Source organism: Podarcis melisellensis (assembly GCF_964234715.1).
Source record: "Podarcis melisellensis genome assembly, chromosome: 5".
NCBI classification, from domain to species: domain Eukaryota; kingdom Metazoa; phylum Chordata; class Lepidosauria; order Squamata; family Lacertidae; genus Podarcis; species Podarcis melisellensis.
Genome location: NC_138537.1, coordinates 96,108,938 through 96,123,116, shown reverse-complemented (window position 1 = coordinate 96,123,116; position 14,179 = coordinate 96,108,938). Strand labels below are relative to the sequence as shown.

Genomic DNA, 14,179 nt, shown 5'->3' with positions numbered 1-14,179 from the left:
GGTTTTTGCTAGAAATATTTCAGTAATCATTTATTTCCTACATGGCTGTTGAAAACAGTGTGGTTTTAAGAGATGGTTCAAGCCCAGCCACAGTAGCAGGCTCTCCCTATTTAAATTGGATTTTCAATCAATAAAGTGAAATAAAATAGTCTTTATGTTTACTGGAAACATTCAGTCTCAACTTGCGGCAGGGGCTGTAATTGACTCTAATGAACTCCTGCAATTGTCAAATGGGGCAGTGTTTATTTTCTTTTCCCTGGGTCTTGGCTATGCCCTGACATATTTGCTCAGCCTCGGTTTTGAAGTGCATTTTCTAATCAGCCAGCAGTGGGATTTTCATCATAAAAGGCGTCACATGTGGCTTTCAAGCAGGAGCTTGGATGTAAGGTTTCCCACATGCAGCTGCAAGCCAATGAAACAGAAATGCCAAATCCTGTTGAAAAGTTCCAGCTTGAGCAAGATTTGAGAATGTATTATTTAGATGGATTTAAAACAAAATGTTTGAAAAAAATATGTGTGAATCGCTTCAAGGCTAACTTAGGCCATCGGCACATTTTGGGCGGGGGGTTTTATTATTCTTTGGGGTTGCTTTGTAGTGCTGTGTTTGAAAGCACCATGCTGGGCATTAAGCAATTAAGCCGACTGTTTAGAGAGACGCCAACAGCAACAGGAGAGGCTCTGCGAAGCTCTAGCAGGGATTTGCCTTAGAATGAATCAATGTTGAAGATCCAGCGCAGTGGTGTGCAGTCAGTGGTCTAAGGGGAAACAGGCTAGTCCCCTAAATGTTCCCAGTAAATTAGAGTATTAAAGTATCAAAGCCTGGTGCCTCCTTTGCAAAGCCCAGGAAGCTCCTGCCTGGCTTAGGGAAGCAGGCGCGAGGCTCCGATGGGGTTCAAGAGCCCTCCCACCACCTCCCCAAAGCACCCCTGTCCTTGGGAAGGAGGCAGCAGGGATCTAGCATTCTGTCAGAAGCCTGCGCCCTCCTCCCCAAAGCCTGGGAAGCTTTTGCCCGGTTTAGGGAGGGAGGCACGATGCCCACGTACATGATGTTGCTCCCCCCATATCACCCTCACAACCTGGCACCTCCGGCCCTAAACTGTTCCCCTAGAAAAAATTCATTGCATGCCACTGATCCAGTGGCACAAATACCATTTTCCCCTGTTCATTTGCACCAAGTCTCTGCTTACTCAAAGGAGAGGTGGTCTGACTGAGAAGGCAGTTGCTGCAGTGGAATTTTTACGGCCAGAGGAACGCGGCCAAAATAAGTAAGTTAAGGAGTGTGCAGTCATCCTTTCCTAAGTCAAAGTATTTTATGTCCTGTTCCTACTTCCAGGTTTGCAGCCAATAATTCCCTTAACTACACTCAGTGTCATGATAGAAAGGGAGAGAGTCCCATGTAGATGTCCCCCACCCCAGCCAAGCCCTAGTCACCCACAACATCTAGGAGCTCTGACGGGCCCCTCCAAATCAGACACCATGCCAGGTTAGAACAGAGGCATGGAAGAGTGTGGAGGGACCTCTGCTCTAGCTACATGTGGAGAAACTGGCTTCTCCTTATGGACCTTCCTTTCTGGGCCAGGGAAAGGGCATATCTTGTGATGGTTCAGAATTTATCTGGTTAAATTCCCCTGGTGTGTGTCACCTGCTAACGTCAGCTTACAGCTGGGCGGAGACAGAAGCTTTTAGAAGCTAAGAAGGAGGAGTTTTTCCCTGTACTTTCACTTCCCTCTGTGTATCTGAGAGGGAGACATGTTTGCAGCAATGGCTGCCTGCAGTGACGGACCTTTGATGCTGTAATGTTTTAATAAAGAGCTGTATATAGGCACACCTGTCTATGTATGCTTGCTTGGAGAAGTAAGGCTGCTTTACACGCTGCGTGTTTTCTACTCTGCTAAAAGCCGTGACTGAGAGAAGACAGCAGGGCTCCTTGGGAGTTATTGCGCAGCTCTGGAGGAAGCGTGCCGGACCCGCTGTAAGTGATTGATGCGGATCGTAAAGCTGTCTGAGCTACGGCTCCTTCGGTCTAGCCCAGAGATCGATTTCCCCAGAGGTTATGGCGTCAGACAACGCTCGTAAAGCAGTCGGTGTGAGCCTCAGGAATGCTTTGAAGTCAGCGTGGGTGCTGGAGAGCAAGAATGATTGATTGCCTGCTTTCGGAGAGGCAATGGTGGCTGCAGAGACTGAGCTAAAAAGCAGCTAAAAAGCTGAGAAATAGCTGGAAGCTGAGACGCAGCTAGAAATCGTTTTTCCACGGAAGCAAGAGCCAAGAGAGACGGCTGCTTCGGACGCCCAGCTGGTACTGAGTACGGAGTAAGTACAGCTTGGGGCACCTTGGGAGAACGGGAGAAGATGGCTGAAAGCCAGGATATACCGCTGGAGCCTCTAACTCTAAAGAGTTGGGCAACGTGGTCCAGACAAATAAGGGGATGGTTCTTGGTTGAAGGGCTCTGGGAAGCAAGTCAATGGGAGCCAAAATCATCACCCCTTGGCCGGCCAGCAGCTGGAGCAGGAGATGCAAGCTGTGGGGCTGTGTTGGCTGAAGAGTGCCAGAGGCTGCAAGAGCTAGAGATGCTCAAAGCATGCGTTGATGCATCACTGAGGCCTCATTTGGAGGGCGTAACGACAGCGTGGGCTGCCTGGAACTTGCTGAAGGGCTTGTGTGAGGCGTCAGCGAAAGGCCAAAGCCCTGGAGGAAGCCCTGGGGGGGCTGAAGGATGCCCAGAAAGCCCAATGGGGGCTGAGACAGTGTTGGGGAGCTGTTGTAATGCTTCTACACGTCTGTGTGATGGACTGAGTCCTGGAGACGCTGGACTGGCAGGCCCTGTTCCCGATGTCTTAGCCTCTAGGAGCGCTAGTGAGCAGATCGGGGGGGCGAAGAGTTCCAAAGGCAAGTTTAAAGAACTTTCCCTTTGTGCTGAAGCAGAGAGGAGCTTCAGGGGGGGCCACGCTGGTGGGAGAAGCCGTTCCAGAAGGAGGAAGGCCAGGCCAGCTGGGAGGAGCCCCGGGCAGTGTTTTTCCACTGGAGTTCAACGTCGGCGTGGCAGTTGCCCCTACCGGAGCAGAGAGCCGATGCAGGATGTTTTCAAGGACTTTTCCCATGGGAATCAGGCAGGTTTCCATGGCAACAGGCCTGGGAAGACAGGCAGGCGTGGAGCTGAGCCAGGTGGTCGTGGTAAACAACAGGAAGAGTCTTATCAGGTTTCTGCGAATATGGCAGTGTTTGACGACGGCGGAGTGGAAGATTTCCAGCTCAGCCTTGTAATCGACTCTGCAGCTAACCGCAACATGGTTCCAGAGACCCCTGCAGTCGAGAGGTGGAATTGCACGGCAGTTCCGAAGGGGCGAACTATTAAATTCGCGAATGGACAGAAAACTAGAGTTCACAAATGTGCTAATGTCTTTCTTTCTGTTTTACAGGAGACGGTGGATTTTTGTATTGTTCCCGACGTTCATCACTGTTTGCTATCTGTGCCTTATTTGTTAAGTAAGGGGTTCAAAGTTTGTTTTGAAAATGATGTCTGCACAATCTCCAGAGAAGGGAGGTTACTGGCCAAAGTGCGGAAGGGACAGAATGATCTTTTCATTCTTAAAACGTCTCTTGGAGGTGAGGGGAAGGTTGAGAAAGCACAAGCGTTGCGTGCTACAGTTTCCAACCAACGTGCTACAATTCCCGCTCATCATGTTACATGTGCATGCGTATGGCATCAGAGAACAATTCATGGGTCGGTAGAGGACTTGCAGACTCTGCCCGAGGTTGCCACGGGGTGTAGGATTCAAAATTGTGGAAGTGCCATTGATTGTGACACTTGCAAGCAGACAAAGGTGAGAGGGTGCAGTTACCCAAAGGTGGAACGTGTGGCCACTAAACCTTTTGAGCTGGTACACATAGATTTGGCCGGTCCTGTCAAGGAACCAAGTCTAGGGGGGGCCAGGTTTCTCCTAACTTTTTTGGATAATTTCTCGCAGAGTTCCTGGGCTCATGGTCTCAAATCCAGGGAGGATGCAGCACAGCTGATCAAGAGCTGGATTGAGGGGGTGGAACAGAGGTTCTCCACCAGGGTTCAAGAGATCATCAGTGACAGAAATGCTGAGTACACTGGTTCTGCGTTGCAGAAGTTCTTGCAGAAGAGAGGGATACGCCACACAGTTAATTCACCCCAGCAAGGGGGGGGGCAGAGCTGAGGAGTGGAGCTCTGGTTAAGGCTGCACAGGTGATGCTGAAAGAAGCCAGGTTGCCTCCTGAGTTTTGGTTGGAGGCTACTAGGGCTGTGTCATTCACCTGGAATCGTGTCTATAATTCACTGGTAGGTGACACACCGTTTTCTTTGTTAAATGGCCGCAAACCCCAGGTTCACTTTCTGCGGACTTTTGGGACTCCTGCGCTTGTCGCTTTGCCTAAGGCTTTGCAAGGGCCAGATGGAGCCAAAGTCCAGAAAATGATCTTCTGTGGGTATGAGCCAGATGCCCGTGCATGGCGTTTTGCTTACCCGTCAGGTGATCAGAGTAAGGTGCTGATCAGTAAACACGCTGAGTTCTTAGAGGAGGGTGTAAAGTCAAAGACTCCTGTCAGGCGTGATGTTCTCTCAGATTGTCTCTCTGACCCAGAAGACAGTTCTGATGAGGCAGAGGAAGAAGGGGCTGAGGCTGCTGATGACGACCAGGTCACTGACCAGGGTCAAGAGCAGGATGTGGCATCTCCACAAGCTGTTAAGAGACTGCCCAAGAGTCAGCCTAGTTCTCCTGTGAGTGTGATGGAGAGGATTCGAAGACGCTTTAAGTCAGAGGGTGAGTTCCATGATGCAGAGGATAAACCTGCTGATCAAAGTGAGTCAGGGGGAACACCTGAGTTTGTGCCTAGGAGGTCCAGTCGCACAACGAAAGGTATCCCACCAGAGAGGTATCAGGCCACAGGTGCGTGGGTAAGTTTCGCACAGTGCGATTCTGAGAGTTGTGAGGTGGTTCCACAAATGCCAAACAGGTTTGCCAAGGGAGGGCACAAGGCATTGGGGAAGGGATCGATCTCACAAGGTGTTACTGAAGATGTTGCACAGGTATCACGCAGGGACACAAGGGGGGGTGTGATGGTTCAGAATTTATCTGGTTAAATTCCCCTGGTGTGTGTCACCTGCTAACGTCAGCTTACAGCTGGGCGGAGACAGAAGCTTTTAGAAGCTAAGAAGGAGGAGTTTTTCCCTGTACTTTCACTTCCCTCTGTGTATCTGAGAGGGAGACATGTTTGCAGCAATGGCTGCCTGCAGTGACGGACCTTTGATGCTGTAATGTTTTAATAAAGAGCTGTATATAGGCACACCTGTCTATGTATGCTTGCTTGGAGAAGTAAGGCTGCTTTACACGCTGCGTGTTTTCTACTCTGCTAAAAGCCGTGACTGAGAGAAGACAGCAGGGCTCCTTGGGAGTTATTGCGCAGCTCTGGAGGAAGCGTGCCGGACCCGCTGTAAGTGATTGATGCGGATCGTAAAGCTGTCTGAGCTACGGCTCCTTCGGTCTAGCCCAGAGATCGATTTCCCCAGATATCTCACCTAGGATCTCTACCAGCAGGAGTCCCACTGATATGGAGCAGGTTTTGCCCCCTCCAGATGCAAGCTCCAAGTGCAATTAATGGCAGCCCTTTGTTCATATGGGGGAAAGCAAAGAGGGATGACTCACCTTGCAGCCAGTCATCTGGAGAGACTGGGGAATTATGTTAGAATGTTGTTTATTGATAATAGCTCGGCTTTTAATACCATCCTTCCGGACATTCTTATCAAAAAGCTGATGGAACTAGACCTTTCTTCTACCATCTGTGACAGGATTAAAGACTTTCTGAGGTATCAGACACAAACAGTGAGGATTGGGCCTGTTACATCTACCTCCCTGAAGCTCAGCACTGGCACCCCACAGGGATGTGTGCTGAATCCCTACCTGTACTCGTTGTATACATATGACTGTATTTCATCTGATCTATCCACTGTAATTATTAAGTTTGCAGATGATACTACCACAATGGGTCTTAATACAGGTGGAGATGAATCAGTGTATAGGGAGGAGCATCTACATGGTGCTTAGAGAATAACTTGCACCTAAATATTAGCAAGACAAAGGAGAAGGTGTTGGACTTTTGGAGGAAGAGAGGGGAACTAGCCCATTGTATATCGGGGAGGGGGGTTGTGTGGAGTTTCTTCCTTTAAATACCTGGGAATTTACCTTAGTGAAGACCTCACTTGGAAAAACAATAGAACTCAGATGGTTAGGAAGGCCCAATAGAGATTCCATTTTCTTGCAAAAGAACAATTTTAAACAACAGTTGATGACCTCCTTCTACTGGTCCACAATAGAAAGCTTCCTCTGATATTGTATCACAGCGTGGTACGTTGGCTAGACAGCCACGGACAGAAAGTCTCTACAGAGAGTGGTGAACACAGCACATTATATCATGGGCTGTGCCCTGAGCCGGCTAGATGACATAGCAAGGGATCGTTGCCTTAGGAGAGCGAGAAAAATTCTCAGGGATGATTCACACCCTGGCCAGCACCTCTTTAATCTTCTACCCTCAGGCAGGAGATATAGAAGTATAATCAGTTGTACCAACAGGCTAAAAAACAGTTTCTATCTGTGGGCTGTTAGGCTGCTGAACGGAAAATAATATAGTGCAACTGACTTTCAGGGTTGGTGTGTTGTGCGACAAGCACACAGAGTGCAATGAGATTGAGTGTTTGTAGGGGGGGAGAGAGGCTCGGTTAATTTCATTGTACACAGCTTGTACATTAACAATAAAGGTATTATTATTATTGAAGTCAGAGGTATGTTTATGGGCCCTAAACCGACCAACTGCCCCTGGCAACTCCAGTTCTTATCTACAAGATTTATCTGTTTTTTTGTTTCAATGGTACTCTATTTTATGACATTTGGAGGATGGAGGGGAACCTCTCTCACTTACTGATCCAGGCCTTGGGTATGGCACTTTCCCTTCATACACAGACCAGTGGTATTCAGGTCCCTCTTTATGGGCATATGGTCCATTGAAAGCTGCCCGGATGCTAGCCATGTGATAGACACATATAGCATATCCTCGGAATATGTTGCTGCAAAACAAAAATCAAGAAAGACTTTGGTAACCTCATGTTCAGATTACTGCAATACACTTTACATAGGACTTTCCTTGACGGCAGTGCAGAAGCTGCAGCTAGAGGGCTGTGCAGGGTGTACCGACCATAACACACCGATTGTCCAAGAATGTCATTGGCTGCTGATATGCTTTGGACCCATTTACATGCTGACATATAAAGGTCTGAACAAATACTTGAAGTGGCGCCTCTTCCAGTATTTGTCAGCCTGGATGTTAAGTTCTGCAACGATCTCTCCAATTAGTGCTATCTCTTGGGACCTTCTCTGTGGTCGAGTCCCTTTCCCTGAAGATGCACCCAACATTTCAGTGTTGAGTTTTCATTGCCAACTTGAGAGGTACTTATTCACCCAGGCCATTGGGATACTCTTGCACTTGGGCCTAGGTATTACTATTCATTTGGTCTGCTGCTATCATGGTATTATGGGTAAAAAACCTGAAAAAACGGGTTCTTGAATTGTATCGTATGTTACAAATGCAATCACAATGGTTGCATTTTTGTGCTTGTTTAATTGAAATATTGTGGTCCACCCTGTGATCAGTTGATGGACAGTGGATAAATAAATACTTTCTATTCTATGTCCAAGTCTCAGTCCACTATGTTGATTGACACCTTAGAAAATATATCTAACCAGACCCTTTCATTTGCTAGTAGGGCATATGGTGTTTTCACATTCACCATAAAGCAGGTTCCTCAAAATGTCTTTCATCTAGGGTAGCTACATCACAATTGCTTACCTTGTAGTGTTGAAGAGTCCGAATATTACAGGGTTTTTGTTATCCCGAGTGTGGAGCAAAAAGACGTCCTCTGCAAAGTGGAGGCATGATTCTGGTTAAGTAGGAATAAACCATTTATGGAAGAAAGTAGTCTTAGTGACAGCTTATGCAACCTAGCATAACATTCTTACTTCTGTCTCATCACCACTGACACACAGGGCCATTATGGATGTCATGGCAAATCACAATTGAACACAACCAGAACAAGCTGCCATGTGTCTTCCCTCTTCTCTCCTGATATGAATGTGAGGACAAGTTGAGAAGGTTTCGCTTCTGTTTGTGCTCAGCCACAGTTTAGCGCTACACCTGTTGTAGCAGGCAACTTTATGATTGATGGTTTCAAACAAGCTATAGTTAAGATTAGTCACAATTTCCTGGGTTTGGATGAAACATCAAGGTGCACACTATGGCCAGGGTTCAAATCCCCACTCAGCCATGAAGCTCACTGGGTGACCTTGGGCCAGTCAACATCCCTCAGTCAGGCTGACATACCTCACAGAGAGAAGTGTCAGTCACAGCACCTTGAGGAAAAGGTGGCATATAAGTGTAATATATAAATGTAATAAACCAAGTTAATTAAAAAAAAAAAAATAGAAGGAAAGAATCTGTTTTCCTCATGGCTGTGCCAGAGGAGGAAAGGGTTGGTGTGAAGAATAAAAGGCCAATGCAGATTTTGACTCATTCTCAACACAATAAACCATGTTTCATCATGATGCTCAAACTACTTCATAGGAACTTAGCATAAGCTTAGTGATACCAGTCACTTACGCACAGCTGTGAATCTGCATGAGTTTACAATGGGCTGTGCTTTCCACCTACGCAGGAAGCTCACCTAGCTCATCAAAATGTGTGTCAATTCCATTCATTCCTGGCACAGAGCAGATCAACCTGGTTTTGAGGAAAGTGGTCCATTTATTCACCAGCATACGTTGTCCACCCATGTCATTCTGGAGAGGACGGAACAAGAGAAGACAAACACAGGGACAGGTTAGACGTGCTGTGTTCTCCTGCTATTGGAGGGGAAATTTTGGATCACAACTTTGCTGCTACGAGTAGATTTGACACTTCCAGTGTGTATGAAGACTTTATGGCTTTGACACCATGCCAGCATTTTTTCTTCCCTCACTTGCTTTGCATAGTATCCAACATGATGAAGAGTTCTGGAGAATCTCAAAACCTGCTCAGTATTTTGTGATTTTTTGGTTGGTCCTAATAAAGATCTTTCCCCCCCTTTTTTTCTTATGTCCTACAGTGACCTCCTTTGCTTTTTATATAGCTTACATTATTACTCCAGAGTCTACATTTTATCTAAACTATCAAAGCACTCATTAAAAGCTATAGTTTGGTAAGAATTTTTTAATGGAAATCAAGCCAATAACAAGTTTTAACTGTCTAGATATTATTAATCCCTTTCCGATTACTCAATTTTGGCACATCCGTGAAGCAAATATGCTAGCCAGTTAAATTCTTTGTTTTATTAATCACCCTTAGCATTAGTTCAGTGAGATTAAGAAATAATGACCCTCACATTTGTTTATTTCAGACTCGAGTTACTTCATGGAACTCATTCTGAGGCAGATGGTCTGGGTGCTGTAATCCTAAAGTAAAAAATCTTGTATATAATGACTACAGTTACTAATTACCCTCCTTTCCTAAGGGTGCATAGAAACATTTCCCTCTCTCCCCAGGGCTGAGCTATAAAATCATGCCTCTTCTGCAAATCTGCATTAAAAGCTGGCTATGAATGGCACTGACTTGCCCTATTCTGTGACATGTCTTGTGATTTTTTTAATTTTAATTTTTAACGTTAATATAGTGTTGAATGAATGGTTGAGCTTCTAGACTGGCTATTTATTGAGTGTCCATGTTGATATGCTGACACAAAACCTGTGGGGAAGTTATCCACCCCCATCATCCAGCCTGGACACTGAGGTCCAGCGCCAAGGGCCTTCTGGTGGTTCCCTCACTGTGAGAAGTGAGGTTACAGGGAACCAGGCATAGGGCCTTCTTGGTAGTGGCACCTGCCCTGTGGAACGCCCTCCCAGCAGATGTCAAGGCAATAAACAACTATTTTACTTTTAAAAGACAACTGAAGGTGGCCCTGTTTAGGGAAGTTTTTAATGTCTGATGCTGTATTGTTTTTAATATTCAGTTGGAAGCTGCCCAGAGTGGCTGGAGAAACCCAGCCAGATGGGCAGGGTATAAATAATATATCATTATTATTATTATTATTATTATTATTATTATTATTATTATTATTATGCTTATTGAATGTTCCCAATATGTTCATGCAGAGATTATATGACATTCCAACTAGTGGTTCGTATGCCAAACTTTCTGAGGGAATTTCCCCTCCCTGTTCTTATCTTGTTTTTTTTTTGCAGTTAGAAAAGTGACATTTATGAGATTCTGTGCATATTTACATAGAGGTATTTCCCACTGTTTAACCAAACCTTCTTTTGCAATCCTACGGACATGCATTGGAAAGGAAGTATCATTCATTTGCAGTGGCAGTTGCATTTGAGTAAACATGCGCAGGAGAAGGCTGGGAAGCTGCAAGCACATTTATCTAAAAGCAAGTTGCGCTGAAATAAATTGGACTCTCCACTAAGAAAACATGATTATGATCAGGCGTGGTGGTGGTGGGATCTCCAAAGCATGCAAAGCTCTTTTGGTTTCTTCTATTGGGCTTAATGCTGAGCTTTTGTAATTTTATTTTCCCTCAACAGAAGCTCTGAGTTAAATTTAGGAAAACACACACAAACACAAGATAAGGAGCAGACCAAAAGTTTGCATGCGGCCTGCCACTCAAGTGACTGTTTTCTTTCCATACCCGTTTCTCTTGATCCCTTTTATGTTTCTCCTCAAGTTTTACTTTATGCCACTCAGTAGGGAATGAACCCTACAGATGCAGCTCATTGCTGAGCTATGCCAGAACCACAGTTAGGTGGGTGGTCACAACCATCTCCCACCCTGTCTGTGGACAAGGGGCTCTTTAATATGGAGCCAGGAAGAAAGTCAGAATTCAGTCTTGGATGTTCTTGTTTTTTTAAATACATATATTTTTTACTTTTAGCTTTCCCAAAGCATCTAAACTCCAGAGCAAAAAGAAGGAACACACTGAAGCAGAAGTTTTATCATAAAAGGTTTCTTACGGCACACATTCTTCCGACTCTGGAGTAGATGGCGTGAGCACCTGTCTCAGCCTCTAACGCTTTCTCAGTAAAGAAGAAGTACACCTTGTTATCTTCCCGGTCTTCATTGTCAGGAATCATGAAGGAGCTTACAAATTTTGGTTCTTTAAAAAAACCAAAGAAAAGGGGGGGGGGGAGAGAAGAGATACCAAAAAAAAAGCAAAAGGAAAAAGGGATGAATCAAATTTATTTTAGAAAAACACTGGTAATCATGCATATATAAAAACATGTATAAGTGCAACCAGATAGCACACTTTTTATTCCAGATATTATGGACTGGCCCAAGGCAGACATGAGCACTGAGCTATCTATGGCTGGAGTTTTGGATTTGATATCCCACTTTATCATTACCCGAAGGAGTCTCAAAGCGGCTAGCATTCTCCTTTCCCTTCCTCCCCCACAACAAACACTCTGTGAGGTGAGTGAGGCTGAGAGAAATGTGACTGGCCCAAGGTCACCCAGCAGCTGCATGTGGAGGAGCGGGGAATCGAACCCGGTTCCCCAGATTACGAGTCCACCACTCTTAACCACTACACCACACTGGCTCGCTTGGGGAGGGGGGGTTATAGGTCACAATCCAGGAACATTTTGAGATCCCGAAAACCAGAGTGCCTTCGTTTCTAGTCTCTTGATGTGTATCATTAGGAAGTAAATGGACAGACTCCGGATCACAGTTGGGAAAGGGAACAGGAAGTCTTCCCATTCAAGCTGACAGACCTGGGTTCACACACTGAGCGAATTCAGGCACACGTCAGCAAGTGTTTTATCTCAATGAAATAACAGGACTGCAGATCTAAGCTTGCCAAACTGCTGCAGGGCAACGCAGTCATTGCGCCTTCAACTGCGGTGATGAATTTGCAAGGGCTGCTCGAGGTTAATAATTTTAGAAGGAGTACAAATGATGTGGACTGGCCATAATGTGGCCTATACATCATGCACAGGGTGCTGGCACATTAGCATTGACCGTGCAGCTCATGATAGATTGCTAGGGGGGCCTTAAGTGGTGAGCAGGTAAGCCCACAATGAGATTCTCTCTGCTTTTTGGAGCGAGATAAAGGCACCAGGAAGAGGGACGCATTTACCAGCATCTTCCAAATTCCTGCTTAAATGTGGCCACAAAGTGGGGCACTGGGAGGTACTTCAAAAATGCACAAAGACACAGGTTTTAGTAATATTTGCATCTCCAAATGTATATGAAGAGAAAGAAATTAAAAACTTCAGTTCCACAGAGGGCAGGCCAAACAATTTCCCACTCAAATCACTCCAGACAAATTGTCAATTTCCACCCTACTCTAAATCACCCCAAATCTGTTCCTCTTCAATTCATTTGCCCCCAGTTAATTTCCCTGTATATCCTGCTCTAAATCAATTAAATTCCCCTTCACTTACACCCATTCCATAACCCCCAAATCATCTGTAAAAGTAGCCTTACATTAATTCATTTCCTAAAATTAATATCCTATACACACCAAATTCAATTTATTACAAATTCATGAATGACCCAGAAGCACGTGGGACACTTCAGGAAATATTTTGGGGTCTCTACCTCATGGGTTTACTCTAGCAATAGCTCTTGGTTCAGATCCTGGCTCACAGAGAGGGGAAACCAAATTTCCTCTCCAGTATACTGCTCTAATATTTGGAATGTGCCTTAGTCCTGAGGAAGATAGCCTTAAGTACAAACATACTTTTGCAATAGATATTTCTAGTAAATATGAATGGAACTAATAACAATAACAACCAAGATCTCAAGGGGGACCAAAAGACAAACTTAAAAACTGTTTCATGCAAGTGAATGAACATATGGAGAATATCAGCTTTGAAAATATTTGTGTAGCTCCAACTTACATATCAATATTTTTTTTTCTTACACACATACACAAAAAAACCCCTAAGATCCTTTTCCAATCTTACTCTCTGGGGTTCATTTATTTTAATTTATATTAGCCTAAATCTTGGCATGCATTTGATACAACCATCTGTGGCTGTATACAAAACAGGAATCAGAGCTGTTGAGGCAGGCTGATTTGCCACTGGGGGTGGGGGTGGGGAGAGCAAGACACTGTGCGAGAGGGATGTGCAGATTTGAAAGCATTTCGCCTCTTTTGTTGTCAAATTGGAACCATGTGACTTGGCCACAAGAAACCAAACACTGACGTTTACCCTTGGGATAGATCAGAATAACTCAACTCATCAAGGCTCTGTAGGGACGGTCCTTTGACAGTCATCATGACCCTCAATCTACATGACGCTCACAACTCAAGCAAAAATTAAGAAACCCAATGGAGTGAGTCTTCCAGAGCGCACATTCAAAATAGCTCGGGGCAGAGAAGCAACACAGGTCTTTGGTGCCTTTTTTCTAATTTGAGTCCCCAGTCCTTGCTGTAGACTATGGTGTCTTACTTAACGTCCCCGTGAGGTTGACCTTGCACTGTTGCAAGAGAGTCAAACAGCGACGCAGTTCACACACTCAGGTGCATGAGGACCTAAGTATGCATGATAGGTGAGCTGTTGTGCCTGTCTTACTTCTCCCAAACCTGACGTGAGCAAAATCGAGTGCGGCGTTATGCACATCCATATACCAGATGTCTGACATCCCCATCCCTTTTCGCGGGGGAAGGGTCAAACAAATCATGTCTACAAATGTGCATCTCAAAGGTCCAGGGGGATGGGACATGCTGATTCTTTCTCTGCCTATGGAGTCCTCGTCAGCTGACTGAGTGTGCAAATTCTGTTTCCTTTCTCTGTAGAATTAGCAGGGAACAATTTGGGTCTCTATGAACAATTGGTATTGCACAACTGGCCAAACACATGATATTTATGCTAACCTAAAGGACCCAATACTTTGGCCACCTCATGAGAAGAGAAGACTCCCTGGAAAAGACCCTGATGTGGGAAAGATGGAGGCCACAAGGAGAAGGGGATGACAAAGGACGAGATGGTTGGACAGTGTTCTTGAAGCTACAAACATGAGTCTGACCAAACTGCGGGAGGCAGTGGAAGACAGAAGTGCCTGGTGTGCTCTGGTCCATGGGGTCACGAAGAGTCGGACATGACTAAATGACTAAACAACAACAAAGGACCC

At 45.4% G+C, this 14,179-nt stretch overlaps 1 protein-coding gene across 2 annotated transcripts in view; it reads right to left on the bottom strand.

Annotated features, from left to right (window-relative positions):
- SEMA3E (semaphorin 3E) overlaps positions 1-14,179 on the bottom strand; it is a 168,130-nt gene that overhangs the window by 18,806 nt on the left and 135,145 nt on the right. For both annotated transcript variants that reach the window (XM_081911731.1, XM_081911732.1), the window contains exons 7-10: positions 11,056-11,198; positions 8,733-8,847; positions 7,862-7,931; positions 6,938-7,082 (exon numbers count right to left, since the gene is read on the bottom strand). In XM_081911731.1, coding sequence (XP_081767857.1) covers positions 6,938-7,082; positions 7,862-7,931; positions 8,733-8,847; positions 11,056-11,198 — 473 coding nt within the window. The remainder of the gene's footprint in view (positions 1-6,937; positions 7,083-7,861; positions 7,932-8,732; positions 8,848-11,055; positions 11,199-14,179) is intronic.